Source organism: Chinchilla lanigera, unplaced genomic scaffold (assembly GCF_000276665.1).
Source record: "Chinchilla lanigera isolate Chin_1 unplaced genomic scaffold, ChiLan1.0 scaffold00041, whole genome shotgun sequence".
NCBI lineage: Eukaryota > Metazoa > Chordata > Mammalia > Rodentia > Chinchillidae > Chinchilla > Chinchilla lanigera.
The window spans coordinates 4223141-4246082 of NW_004955442.1; the positions used below are offsets into that span (position 1 = coordinate 4223141).

The 22942-nt window shown below is 44.4% G+C and overlaps 2 protein-coding genes across 2 annotated transcripts in view; one reads left to right on the forward strand and one right to left on the reverse strand.

The window, feature by feature from the left end:
• The window catches only part of Pla2g10 (phospholipase A2, group X), a 17397-nt gene extending 14644 nt beyond the window's left edge, over window positions 1-2753 (forward strand). Inside the window, exon 4 of the mRNA XM_005391132.2 lies at window positions 2552-2753. Within this exon, the coding sequence (XP_005391189.1) occupies window positions 2552-2694 (143 nt within the window). The 3' untranslated portion in view covers window positions 2695-2753. The remainder of the gene's footprint in view (window positions 1-2551) is intronic.
• A 3342-nt stretch (window positions 2754-6095) lies between these two features.
• The window catches only part of Bfar (bifunctional apoptosis regulator), a 26388-nt gene continuing 9541 nt past the window's right edge, over window positions 6096-22942 (reverse strand). The window contains exons 2-8 of the mRNA XM_005391133.2: window positions 21580-21916; window positions 19798-20002; window positions 18809-18978; window positions 15245-15389; window positions 10926-11099; window positions 9248-9450; window positions 6096-7407 (exon numbers count right to left, since the gene is read on the reverse strand). Coding sequence (XP_005391190.1) covers window positions 7215-7407; window positions 9248-9450; window positions 10926-11099; window positions 15245-15389; window positions 18809-18978; window positions 19798-20002; window positions 21580-21842 — 1353 coding nt within the window. The 5' untranslated portion in view covers window positions 21843-21916 and the 3' untranslated portion in view covers window positions 6096-7214. The remainder of the gene's footprint in view (window positions 7408-9247; window positions 9451-10925; window positions 11100-15244; window positions 15390-18808; window positions 18979-19797; window positions 20003-21579; window positions 21917-22942) is intronic.

Sequence of the window (22942 nt, forward strand, 5' to 3'; positions counted from 1 at the left end):
GTACCGGGAACCGAACTCATGACCTTGCGCTTGCCAGGCAGGCGCTTTTTGCCACTGAGCTAAATCCCCAGCCCCAATCGACTTAATTTTTTAAAAAGCAAAATAGGAATTATTTTTGCTGTTGTTCTTGTTTTTGAGACAGTCTTGCTATGTAGTTCAGACTGACCTCAAACTCCTGATCCTCCCACTTCAGCCTCCCCAGTACTGGGATTACAGGGTGCACAGCCGTACCCAGCTCCTTTTTAAATTTTTAAAAATTTTTATGTTTTTGCAGTGCAGAAGATTGAACCCAGGGTCTTTACACCAAGCTAAATCCCCAGCCCCTTTTAATTTTTTAAGTTATTTTTGATACAAGCTCTTGGTAAATCACTAAACTGCCCAGGCTGGTACCTCAAGCTTCCAGTGCTGGCACTGCAAGCCCGCATGAGGCTTCACCTTACCCTTTACCTTACTGTTAAGAGTGGGAGAAGCTTAACAATGCAGTGAGATTCTTTCCTTTCAGTTTTGTGTTAATTTTAACTAGGCAAGAGGAAGTATCTGCACTGTGACATTGTACTAGAGGTGCTAACTCTCTCTTATGCTTGCTAATGTCTTTCTTTTTCTTGTTTTTAAACCAAGACCCTAATTTTGGGGCTCACCACCCATAAGAGGCATCACATCTCACTAGGCTTTAATTCTGTAGAATTTTATCCTCACTGGTCTTCATTGTTGTTGTTTATGGAGACATGTCTCGCCATGTTGTTCAGGCTGGCTGTAAACTCACTATGTAGCTCAGGCTGGTCTCAAACTCACAGTGATCCTCCTGCCTCAGCCTCCCATGTGCCAAGATAACAGACGCGCATCAGCATGCCTGGCTGTGGTTTCTGTTGTTGAAATTTTTTATACTTTGTGTGTGGGAGCGGGTGGAGGGATACTAGAGATTGAATCCAGGGCCTGAACTACATCTCTGGCCCTTTTTAAATTTTTAAATTTTGGTACAAAGTCTGGCCAAGTCACTAAATTGTCTTGATTGGACTCAAACTTGCGATCCTCCTGCCTCAACCTCTCCAGAGTACTGGGGTTAGAGATGTGAGGCACCATACTCACATCCATATTGGGTATATTTTTTATTAGTTGGTATATTTTGGTATATTTTTTATTGGTTGGTATATTTTTATTGGTATATTTTTTATTGGTTTCTTATAGTATAAGATTTTGGTTTTCCACTTATGACTGGGATAGACTTTTAGTGTAATGTATTTCTTTAATAATACTTATTATTAAAAGTGAGTGGGACCAGTGGGATAGCTGAATAATAGAACACAGATGAGCAGGTGTGAGGCTCTGGGTTCAAGCTGTAGCACTGCAAATAAATAAAGGAACGAATGAATGAACAAATGAATGGGAGGGGGATTTTAGTAACCTGGAAGCTGCCTTGGCCCTGACCGAGTTTGGGATGCCCTCCGTATTCCCATGCAGGTTAACTCCTTTAATCAGCTCAGCTCGTGACAGGGCTTGGAGGGATGATACTCAGAGGGTCCTGCGTCCCTCACCTACCACTCTGTCCTCTCCTGGTGCTGCTGAGCCCACCGAGTGATACATATGTGATCTGAAGACTACAAAATCTAAGCCACAGAGATGAGGCTTCCTATAGAGTAGTAGAACACGATTGTTATCTAAGATGAGCTGCTGTTTTTTGCTTGCAGTGCTGGGGTTGGAACTCAGGGCCTTGTACATGCTAGGAGAATGCTCTACCGCTGCACTGCCTCTGGCCCTGTGCTGGTTCTCTCAAAGGAGCACTGGGAGAGACCCAGGGAAAGGGGCTGAGAAACGCAGGCGGGAGCCAGTGGAGATGGAGGCTGTGTCCTGCGCTAAGCCCCTGCCGGGCACTTGCACAACCTGTTCACCCAGGCTGCCCAATACTCCGCAAAGTGAAAAATGCTTCCCTTTTGCTTATTAACTTCTGTTTTTCAGTGTTGGGCATTGAACCCAGGGCCCCGAGAATGCTAGGCAGACAGTCTACCTTTGAGCCACGTCTGCTGCAGTGTCCCCATTTTTGGGAGGACTCAGCCTCAGAAAGGTTAGGCAAACTGGGTGTGGTGGTACACGCCTATAATCCCAGCACTTGGGAGGCTGAGGCAGGAGCATCGCCGTAAGTTTCAGGGCAGCCTAGGCTACATAGCAAGTCTGTGGCCAGCCTGAACTACATCGTGAGACCCTCTCTCAAAAAGAAAAAGATTAGGCAAGAACAACTATCAAAGAGTGTCGGAGCAGCCGTTACAAACCCAGATGGTTGCCCGGTGCCTACTGTCTCTTTACCTAAATGGAGCCACAGCAGTGACACAGAAGGGAAACCGAAAGGTTGTATGCTTTGGGCTCTCGGTCTTCAAGTTCCTTTTCCCTAAAAGTTGACCCGCGCCTGTGGTCATGACGGTGAAGAGCACATGGTGACTGTCAAGTACAACAAATACAACTTGTGACCCGTCCTGCCCCCAGCTTTGGGTTGGCCCGATGTTTACCCTGGCACTTCTGCAGGTCCCTGCTGTAACCTCGGTTTCCCCGCTTCTTCCAGGACCCGCGGAGAACAAGTGCCAGGAACTCATGTGCGAGTGCGACAAGAACATCGCTTACTGCCTTGCCCGAGCCGAGTACAACCTCAAGCATTTTTTCTATCCTCGCTTTTTATGTGAGGAAGATTCTCCCGCTTGTAACTGACTGTCCTGACTTGAAGTGTTCATTTGCACAAAGAAATAAAGCTGCTTTTCACTGAGGAACAACAGCATTCCGTTTTCCGCCGGAGGCAACTGAGGCCAGGTGGTCAAGCTGCAAGACTCGTTTGCTTTTTCGCTCCATCCCGGAACCGGGGACCTGGCCTCTCTGGCTGCCAGTTGGATGAAGGTCCATGTGTTACAGACAGTTGGTGTCAGTCTCACCTGATGGGTTCTTTGTATCTTGAACAAGGACATACAGAAGTAGTAAGAAAGGCAGAGGTTTATGAAAGGAAAGTACATTCCACAGAACAGGAGTGGGCTGAGGAGAAAGCTCAAAAGTGAGTGTGCCTCGGAGTGGTCTCACCTGTTTGAGATTAAAGTACACTTGGGAGAGTTCCAAGCCGGCAGCATTCAGAGGTGGCAGTGCCAGTAATGAAAGTCCACCCTCAAGAATGGAGGGTAGGCAGAGCCAGGGATGGCAACTGCAGTGAGTTCTGGGGTTGGCTTCTTTTTTCATAGAATTTGGGGCGTAGCCAAGGGTGGCAAAACTGACTGGGCTTTCCAGTCAACTGTGAGTCCCCACTCTCCGGTCAGAAGGGGTGGGTGGTGGTACATGGGCCCGGAGAGAACCAGCATGGCTGTCAAAGCCCACCAGGAGCGTTAACGCTGCAGGGCTAATGATGCTACAGTGACGGGGGGTTCCTCTCCTGCACTGTGAGGCGGTTACTGAGCATGCTCCTCAGCTCACGACACAGCCCCAAGAATGGTGATGAGGACAGGAGCATGCTTTTAGGGCTCAGGTCAGGATGTTAAGGAGATGAGGTCAGGGGGATATTTCTGCGGCTGATGTCAAGATGTGAAGGAAATATGGTGAGAGGAGGATGCTCTTGTGGTTTCCAGGAGGCAGAAGGCATGCTGTCTGTCGCCCATCTAAGGTCAGGATGTCTCCCGCCACTGTCTCTGGTCTCAAAAGGTCCCAAGCCTACTTTATTTTAGTATTTTTATTTATTTGTGGTACTAGGGATAAAGCCTAGGGCCCTCATACTATGGCCCCATCTCCTTTTTGTTTTGAAATAGGATCTTGTTAAATCACTAAGGGTGAGCTGGATGTTGTCATCCTCCTGCCTCAGCTTCCCAGAATGCTGGGATCATTGGCACACAACACCACACCTGGACCAATTTTATTTTTTGAGACAGGGTTTTATTGTATTATCCAGGCTGACCTTGAACTCTATGTGTAGTCCAAGGTGGTTTTAAAATCATGATCCTCCTGCCTCAGCCTACCCAGTGCTGGGATTATTGGCATGTACCACAACAACACCTGGCTCCCATGCCTATGCACGTAGCTGGGTTTGGTATCATTTTTCAGGTTCAGCTTTTATGAAAAGGTGGGCTTTGTCTTCTAACCTGCTCCTAATGGCTGCTGGTTAAATGTGAACAAATTCCACTGTGTGCCTGGCCATGTTGTAGATTCTAGGTTGTGGCAATAAACAAAAACGGTCACACCACACCCACTCTCGTAAAGGTAAAGTCTAGTATGTGTTAATTTACTAGCTGGGTACACGCCTGTAATCCCAGTATTTGGGGTGAGGCAGGAGGATCATGTGTTTGAGGCCAGCCTGGGCTGCACAGTGAGTTCAAGGCCAGCCTGAGTTACATAGTGAGACCCTATCTCAAACAAAAAATCAGTGGGGTTGGGGAGGCACATGCCTATAGTTCTAGCTACTGGGGACCCTGAGGCACAAGTTGGAGGCCAGTATGGGCAACATAGCAAGGCTCTTTGTCTTTTTTTTTTTTTTTTTTTGGTTTTTTCTCCGGTACCGGGAACCGAACTCACGACCTTGCGCTTGCCAGGCAGGCGCTTTTTGCCGCTGAGCTAAATCCCCAGCCCCGGCTCTTTGTCTTTTTTGAGACAGTCTTGCTATGCAGTTCAAACTGGCCTTGAGTTCACTTTGTAGCCCAGGCTGGTCTCGAACTCACAATGATCCTCCTGCCTCAGCCTCCCTCCTCCTGCCTCAGTCTCCCAAGTGCTGGGATTACAGGTATGTACCGCCACAAGGCTCCTTGAAAAGAAAAAAAATCTGTGTTTCCTGGGCTTGAGAGACACAGAGAGAGGAGAGAGATGGAGAGACAGACAGAAAAGAGACAGTGAAATACATTACAAAATAAAGCAGGGGAAGTTCTCATCATCCAGGATAATCACTGCTGGTATCACTGTTTGTCCTCTTTGCTACTTCTTAAAAATGCAGTGGAATAGTTGTTGAGGTGATGCTATGAATTTTTTTTTGAGACAGTGTCTTGCAGGCTGGCCTTGAATTTGCTTATATACCCAGGCTGGTCTCAAACTCACAGCAATCCTCCTGCCTCAGCCTCCTGAGTGCTGGGATTACAGATGTACGCCATGCCTGGAGAAGCCATATGGTTTTCCTAAGGGGCCTTTTTCTGTTTTCTTTTGTGGTGCTGAGGATTCTACTCAGGGTCTTGCACACTAGCTACATCCACAGCCCTTGGGCTTTTTTTTTTTTTTTTGAGACAGGGTTTTGCTAGGTAGCCCAGGCTGGCACTGAAGTCTCATTTTGTCTCATGCTGGGATTACAGGTATGTACTAGCATGCCTGGCATTAGTTGACATTTTGTAGATCACCAACTTTTTGTTCATTGGACACTTCTGTTTTTATCAGTTGTTATGATGAGGATGCTTATAAGTAAATCCCCCCCCCACTTACACATCTTTTTGTTTCCTGGCCTGAATTTAGAGAAACGGTGTTTTCTGTCATGGGGTCTGCATATTTTGCATGGACACTCCTTTGGCTGCCCTCAAGCCTGACTTTTCCAGTAGGGGCATCTGAGGGAGGTGAGGCAGCTTGGCACCCCCAGTCTGAGAATTCTAGGCCCTCCTGGCGGTAAGGAATGAGCACCTCACCCACCTGTTTTTCTAGTTGCAGCCAAGTCTCCCTCACCTTTCTTTCCAAAGCATCTAGGTGTTGCTCATTTTTGAAGCCGGATGTGGGAGGAGGGGACTATGGGAGGCCATGGGGTGGGGGCCTGGTCTGGGAGTCTGGACCAGGCCCAGATACATGTCTGTAGCCAGTGCCAGCTCTGTGACCTCTGCCAGCCAGGGAAGAATACCAGTTACACCACAGGGTTCGAGACCAGGCACGCACAAGCACCACAGTGTCTCCGCACCCAGAGCACCTGTCTCTGGTAGGTTACCAGGGAAAGTGAGGCACCCCAAGGGCTTGATAAACAAAGGGAATGAAGAATTCTCCCTCTTCACTGAAGAGACCTCAGGGCTGCCCACTGGCCCCACACCCCTATCAATCTGGAAGCTGAAGTCTGACTAGTACAGAAGGCAACTCTTGATATTTTTTGTATATTTTGTTAACAGTTTTTCCCTCTACAGAAGTTTTATCTGTATAAAAATCTTTATTTCAAGTAATTTCTTCAAACCTTCAGATGCAAAGTGTGAGTGAAATCTGCACGCAGAGATACAAACGGTTAGTGAATGGTTCATGGAGTCACACACACGCGCTTTGCATGCAGACTCATTCTAGCCAGGCCAATCTTGGTAAGATCACACTGCTGTTTTCACACTGGGTGGAAATGAAAGGCCGTACTTCATCCTGCTCCCATTTATAATTATAGCACTGGGTGTAATGATATCTGTGTGTATGCGTCAGGGCCGAACAATAACAGTTATACATTATAAAGTGTGAGGTTAATTTATAAAATGCTTCCTTGAACAAAAACTATCCCAGATTTATTTAAAAATTAAATTCTTGAAAACAAAACAAAAGCACTCCAAAACAATGCTCATAAGTAGCCTGATGCAGCTTAGCCTGATGGGAATTACGTGCCATGAACTGCCTGACATCCCACTCAATCCCTCCACTAAGAGGGGTCCAAACTTCCAGTGATTGCAGAACAGCAAATAGTGAGGACGAGTTCACCATCATTCTCATCTCACACTGAATCCTTCTTGAGGTTTACTCCAAAACCTAACAACTACTCATCAGGAGAGAACAGGTGATCGAATTCTGGGTTTTCCTCTGTCCTTTGTATGTGGAACAACCTAGGCCTATGACAAAATTTCTATCCCTGTTTTCTTAAACTTGACTTACAGGATGGGCCTGGCCCCAACAAGCCTGGTCTCAGGCTCTGGGAGCCTGTCAGTTACTGAGGTTAGGGCAAAGGGGACTGCTGATGTGATGGCCTCTGCACATCACCTGCACTGTGTCCTCTGAGGACCCCGAGTCCTGCCAGCCATCGGGCCTGAGCCTGCCATGGTCTCGTGAAAAGGGTGGCTGGGTGGGAGGTGCTTCTGCTGTGGGCCGAACAGAGAGTCCTTCTTGTACTGGTTATCAGTCTCTGTCACCACAGGGCCATGGCAGGAGAGAGGACCTGGTTGAAGCCTTTGACATACAAAGCAGCACCTTGTTTTACTGGGGTAGAAAACAGGAAGTCCACTCGGTCACTCCCCGCTCTGGGAGGTCTGAGTCGTCTCTTAGAGCTGGGGCAGCGCCAGTCACAACACTTGGGTTTCCAGCCGTCGAACTTCCTTGACTACGAGATCAATGTTAATAATTGGGTTGAAGTATAGGGCCCAATAAAACAAACAGTTGCACACAAACTGAGGAATGAGGGGCCAGAACATGGCCACGAAAAGCCCCTGTGTTGACACTTTCCAAAAATGGCTCCACATCCTCTGAGGCACTGTCCTGCAAAGAGAAGAAAAGAGGTTTAGACTCCTCGGGCTCAGCCTGGGCCTCATCTGCCTCACAGGGGAGCCTGCCTGGGCCGCAGAGACCTTGTCCTCTGCGGCAGGCACCCCATGCACACTTGTACCTTTGCTGACCGGTCTGCCTTCAGTTCCCAGCACGCAGCCCACAGCCACAGATGCCTGCTCCCCAACCTCACCTGCTTGTTGCTGTCACACTTATACTTGTTTTTAAATGTTTTTTCTCTGATGGGTAGAAGCTGTTCTGTGTGCTTTACCAAAAGATCTGCAGTGCCCTGCAGAGAGCCAGAGGTAAAGCAAGGGCGTAAATATCCATGTTCTCTGTGTGAATAAGTGAGTTTGCTCAATCAAAATACACACGGGAGATTCTTGTCAGGTTCTCAGAACTGTTAAGGTTGCTTCTGACAGGCAAGGCCAAGAATCCCACAAGTCGTCGGTTCCCCAGATGAAAGGATGTGGTAGGTGTTTTCCTTCTGCCTGCCCCACAGTCATCCTCTTCTGGAAACAGCTTCTGAGTGTTGCTTTGGGCATGTCTCCTCCCCTATTTTCTTTTCTTTTAAAGACAGAATCTTGTTAAGGCACTAAGTTACCCAAGCTGAACTCAAGATTGTGATCCTCAGACTCAGCCTCCCAGAGCTAGAATTAAGGCAAGTGCCACCATGCCTAGTTATCCCCATCCTTTTATTTGAGGCTACAGGTTGCTGGGGACTGAGCTCAGGGCTTTGAGCATGCTAAGCACACTCCTGCACTGAATTATATCCTTAGGCTCTTCCTCTCTTAATCTCTGGGTTGGACCAAAAGTAGCTCCCAGTGGTAAGGTGAGTGCATGCCCTGAGGCTGGCCGAGGAGAGCTCTGCACACCCCTGTACACCCCTGGTGGGCTTGGGGAGCCATGTGGCCCAGGCTGGCCCAATCAGAGCAAAAGTGTCTGAGCCCTGAGACCTGTTACACATGGTATGAGAAAAGTGCTGCTTTTTTTTGTTTTGAGACAGGGTCTCACTATGTAGTTGAGGCTGGCCTCTTGAACTCACTAGGTAGCCCAGACTGGTCATGAACTCACCCTCCTGGGTTTTGAGATCACAGGTATATGCCACCACACCCCGCCTATAAGTGCTTCCTTCCCAACAGGATTGCTAAAATGCTCAGACCAAAGTCAGAAGCAGCCAAAGCTCCCACATGAGGAAAGCTGCAAGAGACTAACACAGGGAGGTGCAAGGCTGTGATGGAGTTGGTCTTGAGGACGGCTCTGGGCCTCTGGGTCCAGCCACACTTGCCGACTTTTTCAGTGAAGCCAGTTTAGGTTGGCTCCCGTCACTTGCACCCAAGAGCCTCTGACTATGAGGCTGTCTAGAACAGTTCTCTCATTCTTTTCATTAATCAAGAGAAGTTATTATTGTTCTAGTTGCTGGAAGAACAGCATTGGATCACATGGCTACAGAATCCCCCACGAGGGCTCCTGATGCTCTACAACACTGCTGTTTCCCGTAAAGGACCCTCTTCTCACTTGTTTACTCCCTAATTATTGAAATCCTTCATGTACATACACCCTCCTGAGATTACATGGTTTGTTATTATGTAGGTATGAGAGCTACAGGGAAACACTGTCATAATGGACACACCCGCTCCCTGCAAACACAAATTTACTTTTCTACCCACTGCCTACATAGGATTTCTCAAGCCGGAGTCCAAGAAGTCTTGGTAGAAGGATTTTCTTTCCTTTTCAACTTTGAGAAATACTTCAGAGGGGATCTTTTCCCTACCTGGTATTTCCTTTCCAGCCCTTGCTGCTCCAAACATCTCTCACACAAAAACACACTTACTTCAGCTCACTTCTGGACCAGATCCTCCAAAAAGAGAATAATTCGAGAACTGAGAGTAACATGGCATTGACGATGAGAAACCGCGATGTCCAGTAGTGGACCTCCAGCCAGTCCCAGGCGAATTCCGCAATCAGCTGGTATGGCAGGAAGGAGTACTTGACAAGGAACTCTCTCCACTGCTTCCAGGTGGGCTCCCTCAGATCCTTGAAAGACAGCACACACAGACACAAAAAATCCCAAGCAGTGACTTTTAACCAAAATATTGTGATCAGCAAGCTTTACATTTGCTATGTATACCTAACAATCTGAGCATTTTCACCCATCAGTTTCTCTTGTAAGAATTAAATTAAATGAATGTGACCAAAAAGTTTGTACTGAGATGCTTGTTACATAACTGAAGTTCAGAAGTAAAAAAATATATATATATTTTTGGTTTTCTTCCGGTACCGGGAATTGAACTCACGACCTCACGCTTGCCAGGCAGGCGTTGTGCCGCTGAGCTAAATCCCCAGCCCCTCAGAAGTAAAAATATAAATAAACGTGAGTTATGAATAATAGGGTTGAAATGTATTTGCATTAATCAGTGTTTTATTCCTCTGTCCCTACATGAGGAGCTCAAATCACTTTCTAAATTCAACATCTTAGGTGTGGTAGTGACAATAAATGATGGTGAAATTAAAAATATTTATATATATATACACCTTGAAAAAGTAATCTGGGAGGTACAGATGTTAGCAAATTAAAAAATTAGTTTGATGAACAGGCAGGGGTTACTGGGACTTGTTAAGATAGAAATGTTTGTACAGTTTCTGTGCTCTGAGTCTGGGGGCAAGTCACAACCAGAAAATAGGGACTCTGAATAACTGTGCAGAAGGTCTAATTAGCAGCTCTAACCTACATTTGAGGCTGTGGCCAGGTGGCCTCTTGAATAGTATTTAAGAAGCGTCTTTGGAGATTCAGAAATTCAGTTTTAGTGTTTACAGGTGTGGATTATACATGATTATACTATGTCTAGGACACTTTTATATAAACAGATCAGAAGGATCAGCCCCAAGAGTAGCAAAGGAAAGGACATTACCCTCAAGTGACTGACCAGGCATAGAGAAGTCAGCCCCAGTAAACAAGTCCACCAGCAATTCTGAAGGACTCCTCCAGTGAAATCAAAGAAACAAGTGCCTACAGGGTGGAGTGGGGGGACCACCACGCCCGTGAAGAGTCCCGTGGTCAGCAGAGGTGACAACTCCTACCAGCGAGCTGGGTGATGACTGTTCTAAGGCGTTCAGGACGGATGTACACTCTGCCCTCAGGGTGGGACGAATAACCGCTCTTTGGAGGTTCTACTGAGACACTCTACAGACCGAAAGGCCCCTACATCTAATTCTTTCTTGTGGTCTGGACCTAGGCTATTTTCTTTTATAATGAAAGCAATGTTTCATGTTTTTCTTTTTAATATTGCAAGTCTAGAGGACTGCTCCTCTTGGTATGCAATGCAGAGAACAAAATGAGCTTCTAGGAAAGGTCTGACTTCGTTTTCCCTTGTGTGGAGGGGCATCTCGCCCTGCAAAATCTGCAAGAAGCCTGGCCATTGCTTTCTCTTCACAGGACCCGACAGCCATGTCTCCAACCCCACACCGAGGGACGACAGCGCAGTTCTACCCCAGGCACTCCGCACACCTACCAGCAGCTTGGTGATGATGTCCTCCCCAGAGCTGTCCTCCTGCAGAGGGCAGATGGTGTGGATGAAGGGCAGGAAGGTGTCTGTGTAGTCAAACAGGTACAGGTACAGCAGACCGAGTCTCGGGGAGCTCTTGAGGGCATACAGCAGGAACAGGGACCTGCCTGGGTTCACAGCCTACAAGGGACAAGCAGGCAGAGGACCACATTACAACCTTGGTGGCCAGCTCCTCATCCACACTCCTTCCGTGGTCTCATGCTTTTTGCCATGGGTTTTTTTGCTAGTGGGTGATCTGCACACACACACAAAAGAATGAATGAATGGCAGTAAGAGGCCAAGTAATCCATCTTTTGGGCTGCCTTATAAAAAAGCCCCATTTCTATCCATAGATGAGATCAGAGGTGAGAAGCTGGCTCCTTGGCCCTGCTCTTAGAACACAACATTTTGGGGACGCAGTTCTGAAAAACATCGGTCCTTAAAATATTCAAAGCCAGGTGTGGTGGCTCACACCTGCTGTACGCCTCTTCATCCCAGCTACTTGGGAGGCTGAGGCAAGAAGACAGGAAAGAAAGGAGGGAGCAAGGGAAGAAAGGGAAGAGTTCAAATTAACTTATCTGTAAGTGGATACCACTTACTGAAAATAACTGAACTAGCAAAAGCTTCACATACAAAATGTTTGGTGTTGCACTGTCACAATGAAAACCACCGAAATTTATGGCCTAGGTAGATGTGTAGCAAGACAATCTCTTTAGTATCATGGCTGTGACAGCAGGACCTTGCTCAGCAATGGGACACCTTTCCTGCAGGGTCACCTGCTCTCGACACGCACTCAACAGATATTACTTAAGACTGTAGAAGCTTCTCACAGAATAGACCAGGAAAAATAAATACAACTGCAATGTTAATTGTGCTTGAATTTCAAGTGAGATTATGGGTAATTTCCTTTTATTTTCCTCATTTTTGCAAATTTTACTATAATGAATGAACATTTATTTTTTAAAGTTATAAAAGTAATTTTAAAAACAATTCAAAATATCTGATATTTAGAATCAAGTAAATTCGGTGCTTTTTGAGAGAAGACACAAAGATGGCAAGTAAGGTCTTCAAAGAGGCTTAATATCATTATTCTTTAGAGAAATGCATACTGAAGCCATCCTGGAGGGCTGGGGTGTAGTTCAGTGGTACAGCACTTGCCTGGCATGCATGACCTTGGGTTTCATCCCTAGCACAGTGAAACAAAACAAACAAACAACGGAAATCAATGCACACTGTTAGGGGTTGTGTCTGGATGTCCCCTAAATGCCTCATGCAGTTATGGGGCGGGCTTCTAGAGTTTATGATTGATTCACGGGTGTGAGTGCTACACCTGCCCTGGGGCGGGTAGTTTTCATACAATGTAAGGGAGGGAAAGAGGCTGCTTGCCACTGCTTTCCCCTTTTGCTCTTGTTGCTTCTGTTGTTTTCTGCAGCCATGAACTGTTGCCCTCTGCCATGTGCCACTCTGCCTTGGAGCCAGTTGAGTATGGACTGAAACCTCCACAAACTGAGCTAAATAAACCTTTCCTTCCTTAATTCTGGGTGTCAGGTATTTTGTCTCAGCAACGAGAGAAAAGTAACCAAGACACACACCTAGTAGGATGGGAGAAGTAAGAGGGAGGAATACAAAGGGAGAGCAGGAAATTCTGGGGGGAGAGATGGATGTACTCCCCATCTTGGTTGTGCTGGTTTCACAGGTATGTACACATGTCAAAACACATCCAACTATACACTTTAAGTATGTGTGTGTTAATTCTACCTCAATAAATCTTTCAATCTATCAACTTATCTGATGTCATAGGTGGTTTACTTTTAAATTTTTATATGTGATAAATACCATTTAAAAAAAATTCTCTTTAGAAATTCACACTAAAGTATGTAGGGATGAAATAATATGCTTAGATATGCTTACACTCATACACTTGTCCATTTTTGTATACATCTGAAATTTTCTGTAGTGAAAGATGTAAAAATATCCATTTATAAAATGACAAATTCTAAGCCTGGAGCAGAAAAGAGTAACTTGAGCATCTTGACCTGTGAGAAAGGAAACCATCATGGACCAATGAGGTCAGGTCAAAATGACTGCCAAGATGATGATGATGATGATGATGATGATGATGATGATGATGAGTATTGGGGACTGAACCCAGGGAGGACCTCCCACACACTGGGAAAACACTCTACCACTGAGCTATACCTCTAGCACCATAAGACATTTCTTCATTGCCTCATACTCTATGAACTTGTTTTTTTTTGAGACAGGGTTTACTCTAATTCAGCATACAATGGCCTATGTGCTGTGGCCTTGAACTCACTATATAGCCCAGGCTGGCCTGTGATCCTCCTGCCTCAGCCTCCTGAGTGCTGGAATAACAGGTGCGCACCCCCATGCTCAGCCCCACGAAATGTTAATACTACAGATATACTATGAATCTGTTTATGTACTGTGGTCTTTTGGAAGATGTCAAAAAGTCACATCATCACTTAAGACTTTTTTAACCCCCCAAGAGCCCATTTTTGCCCTGTGGGGACAATACTGAGCGTAAGGATACATGATCTCAAGGAACACAGGCCCCAGAAGTAAAGCCTGCTGTGTGCAGCCAGAGCAGATAAGGACAAGAGAAAGGGAGACGCCAGGTTCCATATCTGCAGCCCCGGCATCAGTGTGAGTGCTGGGCCCAAACAATCCAAGTCTTATTTACTTCCCATCAGATAAGGAGGAAAACAACTGACAGTGAGGTGACGATGAGGACAGCACTAAGAAGGCAGCCATCTCTTTCGGGCATTCAGATGGAGCCACACCACGACAGTAGGGCTGCAGCAATCTTTTGGCTACTTATCAAATGTGCACTCAAGGAGGGGCTGGGCAGCAAGGAAGAGGCAAAGGAGCTGACTGAGGTGGAGATTATCTTGGTTTAACAGCAGGCTCAGACTCAAGTTCCCATTTACTCTGGCTAATATTAATAATGATGACTTGTACAAGCTGGGAATGATGGTGCATATCTATAATCCCAGTACTCTGAGAGGCTGAGACAGGAGGATCCACAGGCAATATGTCCTGATGGAGCTGGCAAGGAACCCGGGCAGATGGCTCCAGAGCCTTGCTCTTTTTTCTGTTTTGAGACTTGCGATCCTTCTGCCTCAGCCTCCTGAGTGCTGGAATTTCAGGCATGCATCCCTATGCTGAACTATAGCCTTGCTTTTGATCACTGAGATATGCTGCCTCCACTTCAAATGTAAAGCAGTGGAATGCCAGAGGGAGGGAGGACACAGTTTAAATCCAAATGTTAGGACAAAATGCCCTCCAGAGAGACTGCACCAATTCATGATCCTCAAAACCCACAAGTGCCTCTTTCTTCACATTAAATGTCTAATCTGACACTAGCATAATTCAGAAAAAAGTCATCGGCTTGTTTAGTTGGCTCTTCTTTAACTATGAATGGGCATTTCTTGTCACAAGTTTATTAGTTATCTGATTTTTCTCCATGCTGTCTTTTTCTAGAGTTTAAGTCTGTACATTCCAGATATTTCATATTTAATAACAGCATTTCTTTTACAGCATTCATTAAATCTTACCAGTGAAGGAGACTCAATCAGCACAGTCACATTAAAGATCAATTTACCAGAAGCTAGTTGACACTGAAAGCATGCACTACTTATGACCTAGCAATTCCACTCCTTAGTGTGCACCATAAACTCTTTTTTTTTTTTTTTTTTTTTTTTTTGCCTTTTTGAGACAGGGTCTCGCTATGCAGTTCAGGCTGGCCTTGAGCTCACTTTGTAGCCCAGGCTGGTCTCGAACTCACAAGGATCCTCCTGCCTCAGCCTTCCAAGTGCTGGGATTACAGGCGTGTGCCAGCACGCCCGGCTCTCCATAAACTCTTGCACATCCGTCCAAGAGCTTCCCAAGAATGTGTAGAGCTGCCTGCTTCCCAGGAGCAACCATCAACAGGAAAATCTACAAGTCGTCACATATGTGTCCAGGGGAACACAGTACAAGAGAAAACAGTGAACTGGAGAGCCCCAGAGATAAAAGCTACATGCAGAAGGACACACAGTCTGTGACTCTCCTGTTAAGGTTAAAGCCTAGAAAACAATGCCCCTGAGCTTGGGGACACCACTGTAGTATGAAGGGGAGCAGGCCCAGCAGCCCTGCAGGAAGGGGGCTGGCCCAGACAGGAAGGCAGACCTGGGGGTGTCAGCTTTTAAGTTACACAGCAGGCAAGGAGATGATGCTGTGTTGTATTCTATTCTTTTTTCAATTAAAATAAGTCAAGAGTTCACCTTATATTCCCAGAGATTTTGAGGGGGCTTCACGCCTAGCGCTTTGACACGCTCCAGCTCCATGAGGATGGCTCTTCTGTGGCTGCTGTTTTCTATGGTATAGGGTGCTCTTGAAAATTCTTCCTCTGTCAAGGTTAAAAGTAATCTGTGGTGGGGGAGAGATTTCTTTTGAGATTATACACTGGGAGCAAAGTTTCTACACTGAGATCCACCTTAACAATCCAAGTATTTTAGGCTTGAGGTAAAGTGAGGCATTAAACATATGTAGTAGTAGTAACAGTAGTAGTAGTAGTAGTAGTAGTAGCAGCATCAGCAGCAAATAGGTGACTGCTTATTATTTGCCAAATTCTAGTAGTTTTTCATAAACCATGGCCAGTTATTTAACAGTTCTGTAGGTGTTCTGGTGATGTGCCCTTTCCACGGACCAGAAAACAGGCTTAGGAAATAAAGTGATTTGTCCACAGCACACCAGGGTCTGTTTTGTTCCTAAGCCTTTGATCTTTCAGCTAAAGACTCGGAATCTTACATATTGTTCTGGTTCGTGTACGTACAGGAAAAAATTTAGAAGGATAGCCAGTAACATTATGATAGTAAAAGTGACTATTCTCCTAGTGTAAGAAACTGAAAGAGTAAATAAGAACTAAAATCTACAATAGATACTGTGAAAGGGAAAGAAACTGCCCAAAAGGAAAGAACAACTAGGATGGGGGAAAGGAGAAAAGGGACGGAAAAAAAAGAAAAAGACATATATATATACACATCAAGATAGCTAAGATAGTTATACTACTAATTTCTTTTAGTTCATTGAAGGGAACAGTTTATGCTTACATTGTTTGATCAATCTTGCACGCCTATATCTTGTAATCTGAGCAACTGCTTTGAAGATAACAATATGCAATATATTAACCATTGTTAATTTCCGATTATCTTGTTTTAAAATGTTGTATCATTATTTTTATTGTCTTTTTTCGCTTTAAAATTAGTAAAATATAAAGAAAAGAGAGGCTGTTTTAGCTGAGTGTGGTGGCACATGGCACAGCTGGGTGTGGTGCAAAGCACTGGGAGGCTGAGGCAGGAAGACTGTAAGCTGGAGGTCACCCTGGACAACAAGGCAAGACTTCATCTCAAAACAAAAAATTAAAAAAAGACAAAACAAGAGTGGTTCTTTTGGGGCAGGGATTTAATTTAATAACAATGATTATAGGTCCCTTATCTAGTTTTCTCATCAGAAAGTAAGATTCCACTTCCACAGGGAGTTGTCATTAAATTCCTTCCTGTAGGGCTGGTGTGGGTGGTGGGGTGTGGCTCAGTGGAAGAATGCTTGCCTCACAAGCCAGGGCCCTGCGTTTGCTCTCTGGGACAGGGGAAATGGATCACTGTACATAGGCAGGCAGAAGAGATAACAGCAGCAGCATGCAACTCTGGGTGGAGGAGTGCAAGTGTGATGGTCTTGCTGCAGCTGATTCAGTAGTAGTAGTACTTATTAAAGACACACACTTACTCCTTTTGACCCAGTGATTTCTGTTCTAGGACTTCATCTTCTAGAGTAAAACAGTTCACTAAGATACACTGTTAACAACTAGATACAGCAATTTTTAACCACAGTTTTGGGGAAGCTAATTCTTACAAGAACCTAATTCAAATAGAAGCATTTTGCTTTTCCACAGGAAAGTCAAGTGTCAGTGAAAGCTAGGCACAGTGATGCATGCCTACTATTTGGGCCACTATGGAAGCCGAAGCAGGAGAATCTCAAGTTTGAGAGCAACCAGAGAAACTTAGCAAGACCCTGTTATAAACTGAAAAGGGTTGGGGATGTAGCTTAGTGATCCCTGCATTCATCTTAGTTCTTAAAATTAAAAAAAAAAGCTAGTTGGGGGGGCAGGTACTGACTGCAAGTGGGGCAGTCAGGAGGCCTGGCAGTGAGCAGATTCCATGTCTGAAATAAATGGATTAAATGGATTACAGAAGGTTCTGTTCCTATCAATGTGTGATGTTTTGTGTAACCACTACATATAGGGATATATCTACATCTATCTATATATATGACTATATCTATGCACACATAGAAAAACAGGTCTACTTAGTACAACTAAATTTTCAGTTTAAATACAGAAATAATGCACATTTATATATTTTATGTATAAATATTTTAAAAATCTGGGAGCTGGGGATGGAGCTATTGGTAGACTGCACTTTTCTGTTTTCTTTTGACACAGGGTCCCACTGTATAGTGCAGGCTAGCCTTGAAGTTGCTAACGTAGCCCAGGCTGGCCTCAAACTCACAGCAGTCCTCCTGCCTCAGGGTCCCGAGTGCGGGGATTACACGTATGCGTCATCATGCTGGGCATTTTCTAAAGAGTAGGATTACAAAGGTGTTTTCACTTTCAGGATCATGTAGTCTTATATTATCTTAAAAAAGTAATAAATGCAATTACTTTTATAATCAGGAAGCCACAAAGACAAAAAGTAAACACAGAGGTAAGAGAAAGAGCTAATAGGATGGAAATTAAGGTATGTTGAATACATGTACTAAATTCCCAGATCAAACTCTACCATCATGTAATGTTAACATGCACTAATAAAGTAGAATAAAAAACAAAAAACTACTTGATGAAAAAAATTATATATATTATATATAATGTAAATTATATTAAACTACAGTATTTTAGGAGGTGGGGAAATAAACATAGAGTTATCCTACAACCCAACTATTCTACTCTAGGAAGAGTACTGAAAATTTATGTCCACACAAAATTTTTATTGTTTTTTGGAGACAGGGTCTTGCTATGTAGTGCAAGCTGGCCTCAAACTCAATGGGAATCCTCCTGCCTCAGCCTCCGGAGTGCTGGGATTACAGGCATGCACCACTGCGCCCAGCTGACCACACAAAATCTTATACACAAATGATCACAGCAACATTATTTTCAATAGCCAAAACCTGGAATCAACCTCAATGTCCGTCACTGAAGAACAGATAAAATGTAGTCTATCCAAATAATGGAGTATTTTTCAGTGATAAAAAGGAATGAAGCACTGATATAGCTACATCGTGGGTGAACCTTGAAAACATGCTAACTGAAGAAGCCACATACAAAAGGCCACATGGTATCTGATCCTATTTATATGAAACTCCAGAACATGCCAATCCAGTTTTGTAAACACCAAGTTGAATGGTGTTTGCCAGCAGTTAGACAGGAAAATGGGGATTGACCAATAAGGGTAATAGGTTTTTTCTGGGGTCAGAAAAATGTTCTAAACTGTGGTGAAGGTTGCATATATCTGTGAATACACTAAAAACCATTAACTGTACACTTCAAATGGGTGAATTTTGGGGCATAAACTTGTATCTCAACAAAGCTGGATATAAGATGGGTGTGGTGGCACACTCCAGTAATCCCAGCACTTGGGAGGCTGAGGCAAACTGCAAGTTTGAGGCCAACCTGAGCCACAAAGTGAGTTTAAGGCCAGCCTAGACTACATGGTGAGACCTTGTCTCAAAAAAAAAGAAAAAAAAAAGCTGGTTACAGAAATACCGAAGGCATGCCAAAAGATATTTCTCCTCACCTTCCATTTACTCTTTCAGATAAAAACCTGTCTCTGTAGAGGGAGGCCCAAGGGCCCAGCTGCTCCAGCCAGAGGACAACTTCTTCTGCCGTCCATTTGGCCACAGCCTTGTGGACCAGGAGGTCGTGCTCAGATTCCCTGCTGCTCCAGTGGTACACAAGCAGGACTACCTGGGGAAAGGACGCAGAGGTCAGATCAACACTCTCTGAATATGGGAGTGTGGGGCCGTGCAGGGCAGAGCTGAGCTGAGCTGAGCTGGAAGGGGATGATGCCACGTCATCATACCCAGTAGGAGGGCAATGCCACCACTGTGGAGGACTAGGGTCACAATGTCCTCTGGCTCTTGTCCCTGCTCTCCACAGGGCAGTGAGAGAACAGAGAGCAGAACAGGACGCATCCTAGGGTACCTAGTAGTTGTTGTAGCCTTGAACTCATCAACTTAGTCAACAAACTGACATTTTCACAAATATACCTTTTCTACTGGAAGAGCATTTTGATTTTTAGAACATCGGACTGAAAAAAATAGTAGTCTGTACAGTAAAAGTTAACAGTATGCTTGTAGAAGCGCATCATCAAGACACGTCTCAATGCCCCATTCTACCACTGTCTGCCCTGTTTCCTCACCTCCACAGTGGCATAGTGGTTCCTCTCGCACAAACCACAACAAGGATGGAACAGGGGCTGGGGATTTAGCTCAGCGGCAAAGCGCCTGCCTGGCAAGCGCAAGGTCGTGAGTTCGGTTCCCGGTACCGGAGAAAAACCAAAAAAAAAAAAAAAAAGGATGGAACAGGGTGCAGCTAACATTCACTGGGCATCAACCATTTTGAATCACTTGAGTAAGCAATGTTCCTGAAGAAATCACACAGCCCAGTGGCTGTCAGCGGACACAGTGAGTTACACAGTCACACCACCAGTCGCTTAACAGTCACCAAGAGCTACTGCCACGGAGACTGAGGGTGCGGTGGGCACAGAGGGATGGAGAGACTTACTGCCACGCCAGTTAGAGCTGTGAGCACTCCAGAAAAGAAGCCCCCACCTCGCTGCTGATTCACTCGGCCTGGGTTGGGAGCTAAAGGAATCTGATCGTTTCCATATTTTTGAAAGGCTGCAAGACTTTGGACTATGTCATTATTCTGCTGAATGTCTTCAAATCTCATTCTAATGGCATCAGGAAATAACTTCTCAATAGCATCTCTATGAAGAAGAGAGAAAAATCACACGATAGTTGTTTGACTAAATATAATGTGTTTAGAGGCCAAAATAAAACTAACAGTCAATATAGTACTTAACAGTATAAAGGTGGTTAAGAGAATGGACAAGAATATCTTTGATAGTGCTGTTGGTAAAAGCAAAAAATTAGAAGCAATCTCCACATCCACTATTAGGGAAACAGCTCATTGAAATAAGGTATGTTCCTAATGAGCAGTACCGTGGAGTTTTATCGGTGAATGTATTGCATGGATTACTATATGTCCAGATGGATAAATTTAAGACACACATAATGTTGAATGAAAGATGTACACTGCAGAACCACACAGATATAGACAGCACACAGCTGATTCGAGAAAAGGTTTGCATTTCTACTGGCACATTAATGTTTAAAAGTATTCTTTAAAATTTAAAAGAGGGGTTGGAGGTATAGCTAAACGGTACAGCAAGTGCTTACTATGTGTGAGCGCATAAGCTCAATCCCCAGCACCATCAAAAAGCCAAAAAAAAGCAAAACCACAACTAAGTAGTAACTGAAATTACTGTGGGGAAAAATAAGGAATGAATCTAACATGGGGAAGATGGGTCGAAGTGGTCTGTAGCTTGGCCAGTAATGTTCCAATTTTTTTTAACAGAATGTAAATAATAAATACATTGGTTATGTTATTAAAATTTAGTCTTGTAAGAAGGGAAAAAACAAAGTTTATTGGGAGAAAAGATTGACCTTCAAGTTATTCTGAAGGGCTCTTTCCATTTTCAAGTACATAAAATCAGAGAACCCGCCTTGCATTTAGTATTAGCCAGTTGGGGACGAAGGATATAGCTCAGTAGTACAGCGCCTGCCTGGCAAGCACGAGGTCATGAGTTCAACTCCCAGCACCAAAACAACAACAACAAAAAAACATTAGCCAGTTGGGAAAAGCAGAGCTGACAGATAGGAATGAAGTGTAAACACACCTCCTGTGAACAAGAGAAGGCTGGGGGAATGGATTCACAGAAAGTTTTGGTACTGCTGATATCAAGAAGGCTGGACACTGCTAAAGCCAGGAGAGACAAGCATATAAGCCTGCAAGGCCTCACGGGATAGTACGACTACATGGAAGCAGAAAAGAACCACTTATCTGAAAGGTTTTAACCAATGGCTATGCATGAGAAACATCATTAATGCATTAACTGACACTTTATTTAAACATTATGAAAATCCATACCAGTTATTCATAATTGTATAGTTTCACCACTCTATTAGACCCTACAGTATTTCTCAGTAAATACAAATCAATATCAAGTATTATATGACATAGAATATTACAAGTAACAATCTGATAATCAGAACTGAAAATTTCACTCCTTCCTTTGGAATAAATGATAAATACATTATAGCCACCTGGGACAAGGGAGTCTTGATTTTCAGGCCCTAAACTTCTCAACTCATATTCTGGCAGGTCCAGAATGATCACCCAGGAGGCCAGGTCTGGCTCTGCTGCCTTTACAAACCCACTACCCTCATTAAGAGAAACCAGGCCTTACAAGCTGTCTGTGCTTTGGATGTGACCCAGCATTACCTGAGGAGAATGTTGACTTTGGGGAAGCCTTCCCATTTCTCCCTGCATTCCGGGCATTCTGTTTTCTTCGATGATACCCACCACAAAGCTAGGCAGTGCCGGCAGAAGCTATGCCCGCAGTTCAGGGTGGTGGGGTTCACCAGGATGTCGTAACAGCAGTGGCATGAGAATTCACTGACAGAAATCTGAGGGCTGGTGTTTCCGAGAGGGTCTTCTCTCTCTGGACCCACGGTGTTCAGGTCATTGTTTTGAGGATTCTCCATCTCTCAGCAAATTCTGGGATCCACAGACATGGAAAATTCTAGACTTAGGAAACTGCTGTAAAGCATCATGGAATCTAGGGGGAAAAGCAATAAAACCACGATAAATTGTTGGAGATTACTACCACTGTATAAAAACTCTAATCTTTATTTTTATTTTATTATTTTTTGCAGTGCTGAGGCTCAATACTGACAGGCAAACACTCTACTGCTGAGCTATTCCCCCAGCCCAAAGCCAATTTTTATTTTACTTTATGTACTTTTGCTTTTTTAGTGCTAGAGATTATTATTATTATTATTTTTTGGCTTTTTTTTCCCCCCCCAGTACCGGGAATCGAACTCACGACCTTCCGCTTGCCAGGCAGGCGCTGTGCCACTGAGCTAAATCCCCAGCCTTTAGTGCTAGAGATTAAATTCAGGGCCATGCACACAGTAGGTAAGTACCCTATCACTGAGCTATAGCCTCAGCCCCTAACTCTAATTTTTAAGTGTAATATAATAGAATCATAAGAATCTACATTCCAGAAATTCAACGCCAAATTCCTTTCTGGTCCATTTATCATACCTTTCAAAATAAGATGAAACAAAAAGCTGGCTGTGGTGAGGCACACCTGTAATCTCAGCACTCTGGGAGGCTGAGGCAAGAGGATTAAGAGTTCAGGTCCAGCCTGGACAATTTCATGAGACCTCATCTCACAATTTAAAAGAGGACTGAGGACACACAGCTCAATGTGAAGGCTTTGGGTTCAATCCCCAGTACAGCACCCCAAAAAATATTAAATAAAAAAAATGTAGCAAAATATAGTACAGTGGATGGCTTAATGGGTTGGGAGTGAAGATAGAGAACTCTAGATCCTTTTCTTTCAAAATGTAATTTCTCTGGTTTCAACATTCTTAATTAAATTTCCTAAGTCCCTTGCATGTGTATGATTTTATTTTATTTTTATTTATTTATTTTTTCCTGGTACTGGGAATTGAACTCACGACCTTGCGCTTGCCAGGCAGGCGCTGTGCCGCTGAGCTAAATCCCCAGCCCATGTATATGATTTTTTTTTTTTTTTTCAAGTGGTTTTTTTTTTTTTTTTTTTTGGTTTTTCTCCGGT